The sequence below is a fragment of the Saccopteryx leptura genome, chromosome 3 (assembly GCF_036850995.1).
Source record: "Saccopteryx leptura isolate mSacLep1 chromosome 3, mSacLep1_pri_phased_curated, whole genome shotgun sequence".
Lineage (NCBI taxonomy): Eukaryota > Metazoa > Chordata > Mammalia > Chiroptera > Emballonuridae > Saccopteryx > Saccopteryx leptura.
The window spans coordinates 334691587-334711150 of NC_089505.1; the positions used below are offsets into that span (position 1 = coordinate 334691587).

The window sequence follows — 19564 nt, forward strand, 5'->3', positions numbered from 1 at the left end:
CCCTCTGGGGCATAGCTCTGTTGCATCCAGAGCCATTCTAGTGCCTGAAGCAGAAGCCACAGAGCCATCCTCAGCGCCCGGGCCATCTTTGCTCCAATGGAGCCTCGGCTGTGGGAGGGGAAGAGAGAGAGACAGAGAGGAAGGAGAGGGAGAGGGGTGGAGAAGCAGATGGGCGCTTCTCCTGTGTGCCCTGGCTGGGAATCGAACCCGGGACTCCTGCACGCCAGGCCAATGTTCTACCACTGAGCCAACCAACCAGGGCCTTCTTTGTGATATCACATTGCTACCATATAGTCCTCAACACAATACCAGGTGAGGAGAATAATAATAATAATAATAATAACAAATATAAATGATTATTTGACTATTTTGTGCCAGGCACCATTGTAAGTACTTTACATATATGCACTCATTTAATCCTCATGACAACCCTACGAGGCAGGTATGATCATTGTCTCCATACTGCAGAAGAGGAAACGGAATGTTAGAGCAAATGACTTGCCCAGGGTGGAGACTGTGTGTGGGGCAGGGGAACATGGATATCCTAGGAGTCAGAAGGCTGCCCCACCATTGCTCCACATGAGCTGTCTTCTCCATTTGTAGAACAGGGAAATTGAATGAAGTCTTTGGGGTCCCTTTTCAACTTTAAATGCATATCCTAAGTGCTTTGCAATTACTGTATTTCCCCTTGTATAAGACACTCTCATGTATAAGACACACCTTAATTTTGGAGCCCAAAATTTGAAAAATATTGTATTACGTAAAGTCATTGAACTCAAGTTTTATTCATCATAAAATGCATACAACCCTCATCCAAGCAAAAAAGCAGGAAGTGCAAGTAAAAAAAAACCTACAACCACTGTATAAGACACACAGTTTTTAGACCCCAAGTTTTTTGAAAAAGAGTGCGTCTTATATATGGGGAAATACGATATCAGGTCTGTAAGAAATACCGTTTCAGTTCATTAAACTCTGTGGTCTTATTAACTGATCTTCATCTTCATGATTAGCTGTAAGAAAAACTGTTTGTAAAATTGCCTAGAAACCAAAGTCACCAAGGGTGTAAGGGATTCCTAAAATGTTATTTCTGACTTCCATGGCAACCCTGACATTTGGTGTTAAGCGTAAGGGAGTCACCTACAGCAGCTGGAGCTGAGCACTCATTCAAGCACGGTGAGTGATGAGGGAACAAACTGCGGGCTCAGTGATCTTCCATCTCAGTGTATTTCAGGGAGTGGAACCCTAAGCCGGGTTCAGTAAAAATGGAGGAAATGAGGCACTGTATATCAGTGGGGAGAGAGGACAAGTTTCCAAGGGAATAGTGAGAACAGTCTAGGTGCTTGGGGGCGTCACTGTAGGCAGAAGGAGGGAGGGAGGCCTGCAGAGGTTTCAGGGGAGGGAGGAGAGTTGGCCTCATTTCACAAAGCTCGGATGGAGGAGGCCTTCTGGTGAGCTTTGTGAAGCAGACTGAGTACGCCCAGTTATATTTTTTTGTTCCCACGTATTTGGAGTTCTCAGCAAGAACCCACTGTGGATGAGAGGCGCATGAGGAAGACAGATATATTGAGGAGCTGAGAGGAACCCAAGGGCCGGTGCAGGAAGCAAAGCTCTCTAGGTACTTTAAGCAGAAAGAGATTTCATACAGGAAATTAGGTGCTTACATAGTTGTTGGAAAAGTTGGGGGAATGGGAGTCCAGGGCCATCACACAAAAACCCATTGCTGGGGTCAGGATACTGCTGCCACCATAACTATATCTGTGAAGCTGGTCATCTGATGCTAGAATACCAAGTCTGCCTTACTGCAACCTTGCTCGCCTGCAGAGGCAGCTTCCAGCAGATGCTAGAATACCAAGTCTGCCTTACTGCAACCTTGCTCGCCTGCAGAGGCAGCTTCATCTCCCCTCTGACTCTGTGAGTATACCTAGTTGGTGTTACATAATTCTCACCTAGAACTCTAGCTGCAGCAGAGTCTGGGGAGTGTGGTTCCTGTCCATTTAGCTTCTGTAGTACTGGGAGACTCATAGAAAGATGCCGGAGTTCATACTGAGTGCCAGTCGACATTCAATCGATAGTTATTTCATTTGAAATTGGAATTGTAATAGAGATAGAGGAGTTGGACATCTGAGAGGGATGAGCTGAAAGGGCCCAATCTCTGACCCAAATCATCTGCTCCACCAGCTGAAAGTCCTTCAGGTAGACAAACTCCAGGGTCAGATAACAAAGGCGCAGATGCTTGACTTCTAAAGACAAAGGAATTGGCTTGAAATTCTCTCTGGTGCCTTCTTTGTTAGTGTATACACAGCAAATGTTAATTTACATGTGAGACCAGGCTGGGTTCTCGGATGGGAGGGAAACAAAGAAGGGAGACCTGGAGAGACTAGCTCTGGGTTGGGCCAGGGACAGAGAGAGTGAAGTCTGGGCTGAGTCAGAAGCCCTTAGAATGTTCCCTAAAGGAGAATGGCCACATTAAAAACCCGTCAGTGGTTCCCCATTGGCTTCCCTACATGCCTGTCATCCCCACGCTGTCCTGTAAGATTCAGCCACACCTCACCACCTGCAGTAATCCATGCACACATGCACCCACTCTGCTCTGGCCTCCAGGCCTTGTCTCATGCTGACCCTTTGCCTAAAATGCCCACCCCAACTCTGCCTGGCCAGTACCTGCTCCTCCTATAACAGAATACTATAAAATAATGTAATATTGGACCTGTCAGCTTCTCTGGGTATCTCCCTACCCACCATGCTGGGATCAGTGCTCTAGTTGCTCATGCTTTTATGAACCTTATGATCTGTCTTCTCTACAACAGTGGTCCCCAACCTTTTTTGGGCCACAGACTGGTTTAATGTCAGAAAATATTTTCATGGACCGGCCTTTAGGGTGGGAGGGATAAATATATCACGTGACCAAGACAAGCGTCAAGAGTGAGTCTTAGACGATGTAACAGAGGGAATCTGGTCATTTTTAAAAAATAAAACATCGTTCAGACTTAAATATAAATAAAACGGAAATAACGTAAGATATTTATTCTTTCTCTGTGGACCGGTACCAAATGGCCCATGGACCGGTACCGGTCCGCGGCCCGGGGGTTGGGGACCTCTGCTCTACAAGGTCATAAGCTCCTCCGAGGCTGAGCTCAGTTCGTGTACTACATCCCCAGCTCTTAGCCCAGAGAGGTTTTATCACTGCATAACTCGACCAAACCAAAACCATGAGAGAAGTGTCTCAGAGACCAGCTTTGCCCGTGCGCATCGAGGGCTGTGGAGCCTTTCGCCCCTGTGCGTTCTGCACCCGCCCCTGCAAGGGAGAGGGCTGCAGGACTGCGTGGAGCGAGGCTGGACGTGTCAGGGCGTCTCCCTCTGGCTCTCGTCTCTGTCCAACACTGCATTGCTATTCACAGGTCTCGGCTCTGCTGCTGGCTTCCATTTGGGGATTTCTCAGAAAGCAGATGAGGCAGTTGCTTGAGTTAAACTGCTCCTATGGGTCAAATGCCAGTTTGCTTTTTAAAAGCCACTTATGCTGTTTTTCACTTTGCCCAGAGAAGAAATCACCTGTTTCCCAGTACTTTCGTTACTGTCTAGTACTGGGGGACAGGCAAGGTGTGTGTGTGTGTGTGTGTGTGTGTGTGTGTGTGTGGATTAGATTACAATTCTAAGACATGAATCATTTCTCAAGTTGAGAAATGAAGGACGATGGTGAGGGTTTGATAGAGAATGCCAAACTTATTCTGTAATATAAGGCCAGTGGGGTTTCAAACAACTATTTCAGGGCTTCTTTATACTTCTCTTTATCAGTTATGAGAAAGCCTATTTGTAAGATAAACTTAGAGAAGACTTTTTTTCTGTAATGAAACTTGAGCAAACTGCTTTACCTTGCGAGGAAAGCCAGTTTACTATAAACTGCTTTCTCCAGGGTTAACCTGGGGCAGCTTTCTCTTTGGCTCCCGCACAGAGAAAATTGTCCAGGGTTCTGGAAACTGCAGTTGTTGAACCCCAGATGGTGTCAGAAGAGGAGCCTGGTGTGATGTGGCATGCTTTTTTTCTTCTTTCTTTCTTTTCCATTTTGCTGGCTCGTTAGTGCACACTACCTGAGGGCCTTAGAGAGCTGTGTTCCTGAAGGAATTTATGACAGTCAGCAGGGACAACTGAAATTTGAGCTAGTGTCAATCCAGAATTCCTCGGGGCCCCACTGGCCCATGTCTCCAATTTATGGAACACCACTGCTATACGGAGATGCAGGCTCACTCGCCAGAACCTTCTTTAATAACAAAAACAAAGAAACTTACAGAAAAACCTAGTCGTGACATAGGCGGGTACATTCTGCATAAAAGCCTCGCAGTGTGTATCTCCACAGCCAGAGGGAATCCGTCTCTGCTAGGACACCATTCTCTCTGCTCTGCAAATGCTCTTCTTGAAAATTGCTGGTAAAGGTGCACATAGCAAACTTAACAATACTGACATTTCAACATTTGCCGGTGAACTTTTTCCCCCATTTATTTGAGAAAAATGAAGGGAGAGACAGAGATAGAAGAAGGGAGAGAGACAGAAGTCTCAATTCACTGTTTCATTTAGTTCTTCCATTTAGTCGTGCACTCATTGGTTGCTTCTTGTATGTGCCCTGACTGGGGATGGAACCCACGACCTCAGTGTGCCAGGGTGACACTCTATCTGCAAAGTCACCCGGCCAGAGACTTGCCTGTGAACTTTTGTTCTGCTTGTAGATGTTGAAAAGAACTTAATAGAATAAAGGTTGACATTTCAACCATATCTTGTGTGTTCTTGAGAGAAGCACATGGTATGTGGTGACTTGAATGGTATCAGTGGCTTTTCACACAGCCCGTTGAGACAACTGGGTCTCTGATAAGATGCATAGAGCCAAGAGGAGAAAACCAGAGTGTCTCTGGAAGAACAGGGGGCCTGGCTAGACACAATGTTCTTTCCCCCAGTCACTGTCTGCTTTCTCTCTTCTCCCACCAGGCATTCAGGGCAGGATGTATGTGTGGGGAAACCACGAAAATCACCCCCATCTGGATGTATATTGTTACTTCTATTCTCCATAGTTGTCCAAGAGGTAGAGAGATTACAGTGGGCATCCCTTATCCGTGGGAATATGTTCCAAGACCCCCAGTGGATTCCTGAAACTATGGATAGTACCAAATCCTTTATATAGTACATTTTTTTCTATACTGTACATACATACAATGAAGTTTAACTTATAAATTAGGCACAGCAAGAAATTAATAATAATAACTAATAATAAAATAGAAGAGTTATAACAATATACTATAATAAGTTATGTGAATGTGGTCTCTTTCCCTGATAACTGAGACTTAGCTACTAAAGACTGACAGGCAGGGAGTATAGAGTGTGGATACACTGGACAAAGGTTGATTCACTTCTCAGGTTGAACGTTGCTAGATTTTATTGTGCTACTCAGAATGGCATAGAATTTAAAAGTTATTAATTGTCACCTGACCAGCGGAAGTGCAGTGGATAGAGCATCAACCTGGGATGCTGAAGTCCCAGGTTCAAAACCCCGAGGTTGCCAGCCTGAGCATGGGGTCGCAGGCTTGAGTGTGGGATCACTGACGTGATCCCATGGTTGCTGGCTTGAGAAAGGGGTCACTAGCTTGGCTGGAGCCCCCTGGTCAAGGCACATATTGAGAAGCAATCAATGAACAACTAAAATGATGCAACTACGAGTTGATGCTTCTCATCTCTTTCTCTACCTGTCTGTCTTTCCCTTGCGCAAAAAAAAAAAAAAAGAAAAAGAAAAGAAAAGTTATGAATTTTTTACTTCTGAAATTTTCCATTTACTATTTTTAGTCAGTTGACTTCAGGACACCTCAGATAAGGGGGACTACTGCATTTGCTATATCAATGAGGGTTCATGACTCCTCATTCAGAAGTACAATTTCTAGTGACTGTTCTTTGTGATTGGGGCTCTTTGGGCTAAGTGTATGTTATGATTAGGATTATCAAAAAATACTTTATTTACCCTGCCTCATTTTGCAGTCATTTGTATGCTTGTCTTGCTGACCCCCTGGACTGTAAGCCCCTCGAGGCCAGGGAGTGCATCTTCATGTCAACATCCCCACAGCCCCCACATCGCATTCTGTCCATAGTGCCCTCAGTTCACTGCCTTCTGCGTGCCAGAGCAAGGGGTTGGTGAAGCGGGGGTGAGTAAGGACCAGTCATGCCCTCATAGGTTTGCACTGTGGTTGAGGGGGCTTGCAGGCCAGTAAATATGGTATCTTGGGGGTGACATCACTGCATGTTAAGTTACTAATTGTGCTTACTGCCATCACTACCTGGTGAAGCAGAGGCGCGTTTGGACTTGGGGAGGTGCAGCAGGGGCATCTCTGGAGCTCACAGCAGTGATGCCCCAGGGCACTGGCCCATGGCGGAGGATGAAGAGGCCATTTAGACTTTAGCGAGTATGTCTTGAGTTAAGCTTTAACTCCTGCATCTTATTCCAGTCTGTTTGTGGTCCTGCCCACATTTATCTGGGAATGAATGTGTTAACTGGTAACTGGGAGGTTATCAGGTAACATTCTTCTCTGGGACATTTTCCTGTTCCGAGAAGACTCTTCACTCTAGGTCACCTACTGGAAAACAAAGCTAAAAATGAAGGTACTAGAACCAGACTGGTTGGGTTTGAAGTCCCTGTTCCACCATCACTCATACTCTCTGTGCCCGTAGACTCATTATTTAGCCTTTTAAGCCTCAGTGTCCTCACCTATAAGTCAGGGTAATAGTGGTGCCCACCTTGTTTATTTTCTGAACCTAATTGAAAGTCAGGACATATCTTACATACACATTAAACAGAATGTGGATGAGAAAACACCAAAGAGAATCCAGGATGTATGCTCGCTGTATATACAAGGTCACTTCTGGTTGTGGGTGGGTCACAGAAAGGAGTCCCCTGACATCGCCTTCTCCTCTGGACTCCTGGCTCTGTGACAGATGGTCTCTCAGGTTCCGATGCCCCTTTGGATAGAGTTCTCAGATCTGTTGTGCCCAAGAATCACCTGGACAATTACAAGTACAGAGTCTTGGGTCTTGACCGAGAGGGCCCATCAAGGGAAGGTTTTCAAAAATAGGTAATCGTGCCCTGGCTGGTTGGGTCAGTGGATAAAGCGTCAGCCTGGCATATGGATGTCCCAGGTTCGATTCCCAGTCAGGACACACAGAAGAAACAAACATCTGCTTCTCTCCCTCTCTCTCTCCCCCTTCTCTCCCTCTTCTCTTCCCACAGCCAGTGGCTCAGTTGGTTTGAGTGTCAGCCTCAGGTACTGAGGATAGCTCAGTTGATTTGAGCATCGTCTCCAGACGGGGGTTGCCTGGTAAATCCTGGTCGGGGCGCATGCGGGAGTCTTGTCTCTCTATCTCCCCTCTTCTCACTTAAAAAATTAGGTGATCACAAAGTCCAGTCTTAAACTGAGGAGGCAACTAAGAGGGGATGGTGTGTAGGGAACTGCAAACTTTTTGATATCACTGGGGTATAGGGAAGGGAGTGTTGAGCTGGTCCAGGAGGCCAAACGTTCTTTAGTTCATTCTCCCGTGAATGTCAGTGATCTTGCTGTCAGTGACCCTTAGGATAGTGGCTTTTGAAGAAATTGCTCTGATGAAACAGTATCCTGAGGCTCATTTATACTAAGAACTTCCAGCTGCCGAAAGCAGCTATTGTAACTCTGATCAGTGAAACTCACCGAAATATTCATATATAGGAAAGTTCTGCTGTAAAGATAGGAAGGGTAAGGTCTGTTTGTTGGGAGAGTCACTACTCTCCCAGGTCAGGAAAGCTGTTGATGAGGTGATGGGGGCCTTGTCGACAGGCAGGATCAGGTGGGGGGAGTGAAAAAGGGTCTTCTTGGTAAGTAGGTTTCATTCCCCAAGCTCTGCCAGGCACTAGGCAGTAAGAACTTGGGGTGTTGTATTGAGAGGAATCGTGTGGATAAGCTTTGATTTTGAGGCTGGGGGTGTCTCCCAGGTTCTGGGGCTGGGAGCCTGAGGGCAACGTGCAAGGCTTGGGATTTGCCATCTGGTTTAAGATTTTATCATGTGACTAGGGTCAATCATGTCTCCTTTCCTGTGGGGTAAACAGTTAGTTTTTTGAGCCTTACATGTAGGGCTTGACATTTATACCAATTAGGTTCATCTTGTTAGTTAGTTTTTTTTGTTTGTTTGTTTTTGTTTTTTGATAGAGAGAGAGGGACAGCTAGGAACAGACAGACAGGAAGGGAGAGAGATGACAAGCATCAGTTCTTTGTTGCAGCTCCTTAGTTGTTCAGTGATTGCTTTCTCATATGTGCCTTGACTGAGGGCGAGGCTATAGCTGGGCAAGTGACCCCTTGCTCAAGCCAGTGAACGTGGGCTCAAGCCAGTGACCATGGGGTCATGTCTATGATCCCACGCTCAAGCCAGCGACCCTTCACTCAAGCTGGTGAGCCCACACTCGAGCTGGATGAGCCCACGTTCAAGCTGGCGGCATCAGGGTTTCGAACCTGGGTCCTCCACGTCCTAGTTTGATGGTCTATCCACTGAGCCACTGCCTGGTCAGGCCATCTTGTTAGTTTCGACTCCAGCCCTCAGAACTCTATTTTGGTCCTGACTCTGTTATTTAACTTACTAGCATTTCCTCCCAGCATTGTATGTTGTGGTGTAGAGAGGATCACAAATGCCTCCCACATTTGGACAAATGTCTGGAAAATGTTGCCAAGCGGGGAATGATTTGCTAATGAGTCCAAGATATGTCTTAGATCCTATTAAGAAGTCCAGGGTGTCTCCCTAATATAATAAAATCAAGTTTTCAGGGTGTTCCCCAGTGGTTTTTAGGAAGATGTGAGTAGAGCATAACTGACTCAAATAAAGCCATAGCTCATCAAGTGCATTGTACGTTGTCTAGAACGAGGTAATGCGGCAGCTGGTGACTTGACTAGTGAGGAAATTGGAGAAATAAGAATCATCTATGGCCATACCACCCTGAACGCGACCGATCTCGTCTGATCTCGGAAGCTAAGCAGGGTTGGACCTGGTTAATACTTGGATGGGAGAAGTAAGAATCGACTGTGGTTTTTCCAGCCCTGGCCAAGGATCATGGTACCCTAACCAAATGTCCTAAATACAGGGGACTTGCAGGTTAAGTTACACTGGGGGCCAAAATCAAAGAAAGTCCAAATTGCCTCCAAAATAGCCAGGAACTCATCTGTAATCATTAAGAGCTAGTTATAGTCTGGAGACACCTGGGGACAGAACCATATGAGGTGGCTGCAGGGGCCACATCTCAGGCGTCTGTGGGCAGGTGGTCATGGGGATAACATTGCAGTGCTATGTTGTGTGGTAGTCTTTTCTCTCCGTTGTCTGTGTCTCTTTCTTTCTCTGACCAGCCCATATAGTGCAATTCATGTAAATCAAACACCCATGGGATGCAATTTCCATGAGCTATTTTATATTCTTATAATGGTGAATATGTACCACTTTTACAGTTTGAAGAGACTAATTCATATGATCTTTCCATTTTTTTTGCTCTGACCCACTGCCCACCTAACAGCCCTGCATCATAAATGTGGTTTTATCTGGAAGTTTATGTCCTGATTGTTGATGTGGCGAGTCTTGTCTGCCTGCCCTTTTTATTTCTCATTGAAAAATAATGTTAGCACTAATAATCAGTGTCTCATAAGTATAATGGACTCGTGAACAGCACAGAAGCACCAACGTGGCAGTTGAAAATTTGTGTATGACTTTTGACTTCCCCAAAGCTTAACTACTAACAACTTGGTGTTGACCAGAAGCCTAACCAATAACACAGACAGTTGATAAAACACATACTTTGTGTGTTATATGTATTATATACTATATAAATACTGAAAATAAAGTGAGATAGAGAGAAGAGAATATTATTAAACATATAAGGTAGAGAAAATATGTTTACATTATTTATTGAAGAAAATTCATGCATAAGTGGACCTGTGCAGTTCAAACTTGTGTTGTTCAAGGCCAAATATATAATTAGCTAATTTACCTTTTTTCAGTTTCTTAGAAGGTAGATAAAATTGGGTATGCCAATCTTTTTTTATTTTTTATTTTCCCATTGATTTGAAAGAGAGAGAGAGAGAGAGGAAGGGGCAGAGAAAGAGAGAGAGAGAGAGAGAAGCATCAACTCATTGTTCCACGTAGTTGTTCCATTTAGCTGTGCAGTCATTGATTGCTACTCTACATGCCCTGACTGGAGATCCAACCTGCAACCCTGGTGTTCCCTCTCGGGGAGGGGGAACGATGGTTTGCTCACAGAGTCACCCGGCCAGGACTGAGTACTTTAATTTTTGTTGAAGAGCACCAGACACTAAAACCAGGTTGGTAAACCGATCCAATTTCATGTGCCAACTCTGATTGGCACAGAAGTATGTGGGGGGCAGCATTATAGAGGATCCTGAGGCTGAATCCAAGCTGAGTAGGAGAGCAATGTCTGACAGAGACAAGAAAAAAAGAAGGTGGAGCATTGTTCAGCCTGCCCCAGAGCTTGGGTAGTCATGCAGAGAGATAATCAGCCATCCTCCCCCAGCCCCTCGCTGAGCACTCTATCTTTTTTGGGTCTACCTATTTCATTGTATCCTATTATTATTTGTCCGTATGCCTGCCTTTCACAATTGGGAGTTTTTCCTTCATCATATTCCCAGAGCCTGACACACAATAGGTACACACTAAATATTTGTTGAATGACTGGCTTTATGTAGCTAATATACATATGTGGAATCTGCATTTCTTCTTCATTAGAGTTAATTATTTGCCTTGCTGAGACCCAAACTATAAAATCCTGATGTGCCTGATTCATCCTATCTAGGAATAAAAACATAAATTGTGGGCCCTGGCCGGTTGGCTCAGTGGTAGAGCATCGGCCTAGCGTGCGGAGGACCCGGGTTCGATTCCCGGCCAGGGCACACAGGAGAAGCGCCCATTTGCTTCTCCACCCCTCTGCTGCGCTTTCCTCTCTGTCTCTCTCTTCCCCTCCCACAGCCAAGGCTCCATTGGAGCAAAGATGGCCCGGGTGCTGGGGATGGCTCCTTGGCCTCTGCCTCAGGCGCTAGAGTGGCTCTGGTCGCAATATGGCGACGCCCAGGATGGGCAGAGCATCGCCCCCTGGTGGGCAGAGCGTCGCCCCTGGTGGGCGTGCCGGGTGGATCCCGGTCGGGCGCATGCGGGAGTCTGTCTGACTGTCTCTCCCCGTTTCCAGCTTCAGAAAAATGAAAAAAACAAAAAAAAAACAAAAAAAAACAAAAAAAAACAAAAAAAAACCCCATAAATTGTGTATGTTCTTTCCTCTCCTTAAATTTTTGCTGGCTCATAATAATAATGGTTTCTCTCTCTCTCTCTCTCTCTCTCTCTCTCTGTCTCATCATAAAGCAGCCTTAATTTTTCTCCCCAGTTTTCCTTTGAAACTTTCAATGAGCCAGTTTTTTCTCTGTTTATCTTTATGACATTTTCATCTGCTTTATAGTGTTTCTGGTCCTTCTTAGGGAATTTTAAAAACTCGGTGATTATTCCTAGAACAATTTTAGTTCCTGGCTCACTGCCACTTTTTCCAACATTACTTTTGTCATAATTCTCGGTGATTTCAATATCCATATGAATGATTCTTCAACAGCTCTGACTTCCTTTTCTCCAATATTCTTGTCCTCTACCATATCTTAGCCATTGCCTCTCTTATCCTATTCTTGACCCTGTGATCATAATAATTGCAGTCCTGTCACAATCTCAGTTTAAACTTCCTATCCTCCCAGCTCACCCCTTCTAATGCCTTCTAGTATTCCAACTTCAGTAATCCTGTGACCTTATCTGGACTTTTAGTTCACTGATCCTGCTCCTTCTCTGTCCTTCACCCCCTCATTTCCTCTACTCTCTGCCCTCTGAGTTTAATCCCTCAGGAAGACATTAGAGTCTCCCTGTCGATTGCCTTTGCCGCTCTCCTGATTCATCACTCTTGCTTGACTGCCAGCCCTGGTTTAATCCACTTGTGCCTGCTTTCCCCCTCTACCTGTACAGCTGAGTGTGGCTAGAGCAAAACACTGTGTTATTGGCCTTGTTTCAGTTTCACAGTCAGCATCCTCAAGTCAGCCTTGAAGACCTCCCAGAAATCATACTCTAGTTCCCTTATCCATATACTCTTGCACTGTCCTACAAATAGTTACGTTTTTCACTTGTATTATTCAGTTTTCTACACTTCTTTTTTTTTAATGCCCACAAACCATCTCCTTGTGGGAACTTTGCTGGGAATTGGTATGAAATAGCATATTTTCTGAAATCCATTTCCCTCCCTCACTGAGCCCTGGGCATTTGCCTATTGTCTAGGCCGTATCCCTCCTGTTCCCCCCATTCCCTTAAAGATCCAGGGCCCCGGCTCCCCATCTCACCTGTCCCATACTTCAGTCTCCTGTTGGCTGTGCTTCTACTAATTTCTCCATAAGCACTTGTTAAGAGAATGAGAATGGGAACGATTAGCAACCTGACTTACTGGGCCACTGCTATTCAGGAAGGCAGGCATCTGTTTTCATCATTTTATTAAATAATAAAACAACAACACACAAATAGACATTTAGCAGAGGAGAAGCACTTGGTAGGAGGCAGGCAAATATGGGCCATAGCTTTTGGGCCCTGTGAATACAGGGAAGGAAAGAACTGACCCCAGAGAGTCGGTGCAGCCCTGGTACATCTCGAGTACGCTGGAATGGCAAGTCTGAAAGGACAAAATCCTTTCTGAGCATTGCATGGGCTCTGGAGCCAGTCAAGATAGTTGGCAGTCAGATCCCTGCTCCTTAACTGCCTAAGTATGAGACTTCGAGCTAGTTATTTAACTTTTCTAGACTTACTGTCCTCCTCTGCAAAATGGGAATAGTAACAGTACCTACTCCCTAAGGTGGGTGTGAAAAATAAATAAGCCAACATATGGAAAGTGTCGGAACAAGGCCTAGTACTTATAAGTACTCAATACACAGTAGCTATAAGTCATTACTGTAGTCTCTTTTGAGTCTTAGAACAGATCCATGAGGTATTATCCCCATTGCACAGAGCAGCGACGATGGGCCAGAGAGGTGAAGGAGAGGCTCAAGATCACGTGGACGGAAAGTGGCAGAGGCCAGACTTGCTCCGAGATCACAGGACTCGACTGCTGTCTCACTGAGCATTTGCAGCTCCCTTTCCGTCTCCGGATTACATCATTTGACCCTTATCACAGAGATTCATATTACTGCCTTCTCCAGACATGCCCAGATCTTCCCAGGCAAATATTACTGTACAATTACATGGTCACGATTGAATTTAGCCAGAGTAGGGAGGCTGGTTAGCGACAAATCAGTAACCCTGAAAGGAGGAAATTGTTCCAAGGTTGTGCGCTATAATTCTGCTGGGGTGGGAATACTGCTTAAAATGGTCCTGGCTCAAGTTCACCCTCACTGCAAGGGCAAGAGACACTCAGTTTGGTCAATGTGTGGGCTTTGGAATCAAGCTGATGGTACTGGAAGTGCTTTTGACAGGGTCCACACTGTCACTTTAAGGTTCAAGGGATGACATTTTAGGATATGTTCACAAACCCTCTTCCAGTTGCTTTTGAAAGTCTGTTGTGAGGGTCCAGAAGGAAGATCATTGTATGTTCTCCCAAGCTAAAGAGACAGAGATGCCATTTATCAGAACCATTGTGTGAAAGGAACACGCACAGAGAAGAGTCATTGTATGGAAACATCTCTCAACAGTCCCCATATGGAGAAGCTATTGGGTTCTTCACAGAAAATATTCCGGAGTGCCCTCAAGTGTTTACAAAACTCATGTTGTAATGCCAGCTCATGTTGTTTTGAGGAAATTTTCAAGGTACCTGCCATAAAATGGTGGAAAGGGCACCAGTGTAGTCCCCAGTATGACCTTAATGAGCCATCAGACTTTGTGGGCATAGAGTCACCTCTGAACTTCAGTTTCCCCTTTTGAAAAGTGAGTGACTTAGACTCTATTTGACCCCTCCATCTCTAAAGATTGTATTAGTCTATGAGTCCCTGAACCTCATTTAATTCACAAATGTTAACTGAGAACTTAATGTATTCCCAACTGCATGGCTACACAGGTGGATGAGACTAGTTTCCCACTTTGGGGAATTCCCAGTGAGATAGTGAGGTCATGACCTGCCAGAACTTCTTTTCACTGAATAGCTCTCTAGTACTTGAACTGGTGGTTCTCAGAGTATGTCCCTTGGAGCAGCTGCATTACCTGGGAACTTGTTAGAAATGCAAATTTTCAGGTACCACCTATAGAATCAGAAACTCGGTGTGCGCGTGCGCATGCGTGTGTGTGGCCAACTGGTCTTAGTTTTTAACGAGTCCTCCAGGGAACTGGAAGACACTTGAAGTTTGAGAATCACTGAACTGGCCCTTTCAGGGACAAGTTGTGAGACTGTGCTTGTGAGCCCTCAAGGGACCTGAGGAGATGTCTTGAAGAAGACTTGGACACTTGGGCTGCCAGGACCCATTTTCAACTCATAAAAAAAGCTCCCTTGTAACAGCCAACAACATTTTGAACCTTTGTAGTATTTTTGTAAATGTCCAGGCATTGTGAAAACTACCCGTTTATTTTGACAAGAACGAATTGATTTAGTACATAATTCGCTGTGGAATTTCCAAAGCTTCCCTGTAAATTGATTGTAATGCTTGGTGGGATGTTAACACTGTGACTAAGACCCACAGTAAGAATCCTAGTCTGAGGAGGACTCACTCTTTATTTCCAGAGAAGAGGAGAGGGGACAGGCTGCTGTCTCCCTTCTTCCCTTCCGAGGAGCCTCCAGTGAAAATCCCCCTCTGGGGCAGGGTCTGAGCCTGGTTCCGGTTCTCAGCAGGTGGAAATCACTGGACCACATTCTTCCTGAACTAAGTTCACACATCAAAGGTGGAAGACTTCAGGGTGGGGCAGGTGAGGCTCCTAGAAAGGGGTCAGCCTTTGCTCTTGGATCTTGCCTTCTTACGTGGACCTGTGGGTCTGTCATCCATTGCTCCGACCCAGGGCTATGTGCTAGACCTTAGACCCTTCAGGAAAACTAGAAAAAAGCACCCCCTCTAGATGCCTTGCAGGGTGAACACCCCTCAAGGCTCAAAGTTTTTCTTAAATTTTCACAACCACCCAATGAAATGGGTATTAGTGTTGTCTCCATATAGTTTTTATTCTTCTAAATTATAAGAGGTTTTCAAACCTTCAGCACCTCCATTTCCTCATCTATCCAATGAGTGTATATGTCTAGCTCCTTTCTCAAGAGCTAGCTCTGAAAATCAAATGAGATCGTAGTAATAAAAGTTCTCCAGAAAGATGTTAGAACATGCTACAAATGTTAGGTTTTATATTGATCTTATCCCAGAGTCCTCAAAGGCAGGTTCTGGGGCCTCTGGTTTAAGTAACTCACCTCAAATTCACACAAGACCCAGTGCTACATGTGGGTACGGCAGAAATTTGGTTACCCACGAGGATACTGGCATTTGGGGGTGCTTCCTCCCCTAAAATTGTGAGACTTGTGAGGCCACAGTGGACGAGCTGTGTGTTCAGGCACTCGGGCGAGTCACAGCCTGGCAAGCTGGCCTGGATGGGATGATGTCATGGCCTTTCTTATTTCTCATTTTAATGACTGGGTTCACTGTTTCATTTTTGGCTTTTTCTCTTCTTCTTGCAGCTGTGGATTTAGGGCAAGCATTTGAGATCCCATTTCTAATCCCTATCAAATGTGAATTTAGCTATAATGTCTGGGGAAGGGAGGAGGGACTCCCCCTGGCTAGAGGCAGTAGCTCAGAACATCTGAGAAATTCCAGCAGAAATGCCCAATTTCCACCCTCTGAGGCAGATGGTCTCTCATCTCATCCGCTATCATCCTTTTCCCAGAACACAGTGAGTTTTATCCATGGACTCAAACCTTGTATAGCCTTCTTGCTTGGGTGCTTAAGGAATAAGTATGGTGGTTGTAGTGACAAGGGCGAGACTTAACATTGGCCACTGTCCAATTTAACTGTGTCCTTTGTTGAAACGTTTCTTGGCCAGGTCCCTTATCCGTGTCCACCACGGCCCTGGTTGAGGCTGACTCCCCCTCTCAGCCAGGTTAGTGCGACAAGGGTCTGGATCGCCCACCTTGCAAACCACTGCCATACTCAATTGACTTCTTTTTTTTTTTTTTTTTTTGTATTTTTCTTGAAGCTGGAAACGGGGAAAGACAGTTAGACAGACTCCCGCATGCGCCCGACCGGGATCCACCCGGCACGCCCACCAGGGGGCGACGCTCTGCCCACCAGGGGGCAATGCTCTGCCCCTCCAGGGCGTCGCTCTGCCGCGACCAGAGCCACTCTAGCGCCTGGGGCAGAGGCCAAGGAGCCATCCCCAGTGCCCGGGCCATCTTTGCTCCAATGGAGCCTTGGCTGCGGGAGGGGAAGAGAGAGACAGAGAGGAAGGAGGGGTGGAGAAGCAAATGGGCGCTTCTCCTGTGTGCCCTGGCCAGGAATCGAACCCGGGTCCCCCGCACGCCAGGCCGACACTCTATCGCTGAGCCAATCGGCCAGGGCCTCAATTGACTTCTTATTATGTAATTTCTCTACAGAAGAGTTGTTACATCAGATGATGCCAATCGTATTATACCCATCACTGTGGCATCATGTACAGATTTCTCAGTCTGAATTTAAAGGCCTTTGATAAATGGCTTCAGGCCACCCCTCCATCTTAACTTCTACCTGTGACTCCTGGTAGTTCCATCACCACTTATTCTGTTATCCACCCTAGTCACACCATCTTGGGCTTCTGTTCATGTGTCCCTCTCCATGTGTGCCTTCTCTCAGTTCAAACACTGTGTATTCATAAGTCTAACTCCTGTCCTGTCTCCATGACCCCAACCCACTAATATCCTTGTTCTTGGTGCATCTGGGTCAGCAGTAGTTTCATACTAGCTATTCTTTCACTTGTTTCATTAGTTAAGTCTCTGCTGGTAGGTTGTAAGCTCCATGACATTAGTCCCTATGCTAGGCTTCTTCCATACCCCCTGCAGTATCCAGGCAAGCTTCTGTAGCATACAATAAACAACGAAGTCATTTTGACCCTGATCCTGTGTTTGACTACCTGAAAACTGCATTGACAACTTTCTAGAAACTAAAGTGTTCATTTATCTTGTGAAAGCAAATATTTGTCATCACTACTCATGACTACTCAGTCATGCCCATGCACGTGTAACTTTCACACACACACACACACACCTTACAACTTTTCCAAATGTGAAGGAAACCTGATGAAGATTGGAGGCTTGAAAGATGATCCCTAGCCCTACAATTTTCAACTTACACTGCTTCCTTCACTCTTCTAACACACTTGGCCTCTCCTCTTTCCCCAGAGAGCTCCTGTGAAAACAAGCGGGCAGACCTGGTCTTCATCATCGACAGCTCCCGTAGTGTCAACACCCACGACTATGCCAAGGTCAAGGAGTTCATTGTGGACATCTTACAGTTCTTGGACATTGGCCCTGACGTCACCAGAGTGGGCCTGCTCCAATATGGCAGCACCGTTAAGAATGAGTTCTCCCTCAAGACCTTCAAGAGGAAATCTGAGGTGGAGCGTGCTGTCAAGAGGATGAGGCACTTATCCACGGGCACCATGACGGGGCTGGCCATCCAGTATGCGCTGAACATTGCTTTCTCAGAGGCAGAGGGTGCCCGGCCCCTGAGGGAGAATGTGCCGCGGGTCATAATGATCGTGACGGATGGGAGACCACAGGACTCTGTGGCTGAGGTGGCTGCAAAGGCACGGGACACAGGCATCCTGATCTTTGCCATTGGCGTGGGCCAGGTGGACTTCAACACGCTGAAGGCCATTGGGAGCGAGCCTCACGAGGACCACGTCTTCCTGGTGGCCAACTTCAGCCAGATGGAGTCGCTGACCTCAGTGTTCCAGAACAAGTTGTGCAGTAAGTCCTGCCCCTGTGGCTCTTCCGGGGGCATTGTTAAGATCTATTTATTTATCTTCCAGGGTTCATTCTGTGCTGCTGCATCGCGGGTACTGGGCCTGCAAGGGGTGTTCAGCAAAGTCCAAGATAGACACAACATTTTGGGGGGTTTACACTCTAGTGAAAAAGACAGATATAAGCACAAAGTTACATAAATAAGTAAGTAACTGCAGTTGTAACAGTGTAATGGAGGAAGAATCCAGGGCAGGACCTGGCTTAGTCCAGGCTGCTCAGGAAGACTTCCCGGGGAAGGGACGTTTAAACCCAAACTGCAGAATGAGTAAGAGTAGGTAGGTGAACTTTCTCTCCAGCACACTGAACTGTCCTGGCATTCCCTAAGTTGGAATTCATGAGTTGGAGTAGGGAGGGGACTGGAAGGGCAAAAATAATGGCATAATTTCTCCCTGCTGGTGTGGCATACTAGCATATCTGTCCCGTGGCGGCGCTAGCCCTGGTGTTTGCCCAGCTGACAGAGGCCCAGTGTGTGTGGTCCGGGTGCCGTCCCACCTGTTAACGTGGCAGGAGGTGCCGCCCCACTTTCCAGCTCGCTTTTCTGTAAGAGTAGGTCTCCCCAAGACCTGGAGCTGCTTTTGCCACTCTGTGGGTCTTCTTGCCTCTCTCGACCTCTACCCCTGCTCTCCACAGGCTTCTCTCTCCTCCCCTTGCTAGACTCCTTCCAGTTACCTCCGGCCCAGGTTCCTGCCTCAGCTGATTCCAGTGGGTCAAATGCTCTCCCCCCAGTTTCCTGCGTCTGCAGGTATCTTCCCGTCCCTCCTCCACGGCCAGGGGCCCGGGGCCCAGTGTGCCCACCCAGGCTCCACCGGCTTCCCTGGAAACTGGAGAAGTGCCTTCTGGCCTGGTAAACAGTGTCCAGTCTTGCCTTTACCACCCCCATTGGTCCCTGTCCCTTACAACTTCCATGCTTCTTTGATGGGAAAACAAAAGGAAATATCTATTTTGAAATGATTAGTATTTCCCTGGAGTACGAGTGGAGAATGAACTCAAGGACCAGACTTATCTCCAAGTCCCCAAGAGCGGAAACCTGCCCCTCTGGGGCTCTGAGGACCAGTTCTCAGAAGGTGACACAGCCTAGACGCCCCCCTCATCCCCCCATCCCCATGGAAGCCTCAGAGAGTAAGAATGGTGTGCCTTTGATGTGTCTTTTTTTAAAAAAAAAATTCCTTTATGAGAACTAGCCTCAGAAAATCAAATGATTTACTTACAAATCAATTTCATGAAGGAAAATTTATTTTTTCTTTGCAGTGTCACTTAGAAAAAGTTCAGAAGTGCCATTGTCCCTGGCGCCACAGAAGGGCTGTCACTGCGGTGCGCTGGGGCCAATGTCACCTGGGAAACTTCACCCAGTAGAACGCACTGCAAACACTTTTAAGGTTTATGACTTGAAATGATTTATAAACCCTTATGTTTATAAATAAGAACTTATGTTTCCCTTTTCCTGGAAATATTAAGAAAGAAATTGGTTCCATAACAGTTTTGATGGGTGTATTCATTTGTCTTTGGAAAAGGTTAATGGAGGAGTCCTTTCATAAGTGCTCTGGACCTACCAGCAAG

General features: G+C 46.2%; 1 protein-coding gene across 3 annotated transcripts in view; it reads left to right on the forward strand.

Moving 5' to 3' along the window:
* The window catches only part of MATN2 (matrilin 2), a 178671-nt gene that overhangs the window by 43003 nt on the left and 116104 nt on the right, over positions 1 to 19564 (forward strand). For all 3 annotated transcript variants that reach the window (XM_066379185.1, XM_066379183.1, XM_066379184.1), the window contains exon 3: positions 17384 to 17953. In XM_066379185.1, the coding sequence (XP_066235282.1) occupies positions 17384 to 17953 (570 nt within the window). The remainder of the gene's footprint in view (positions 1 to 17383; positions 17954 to 19564) is intronic.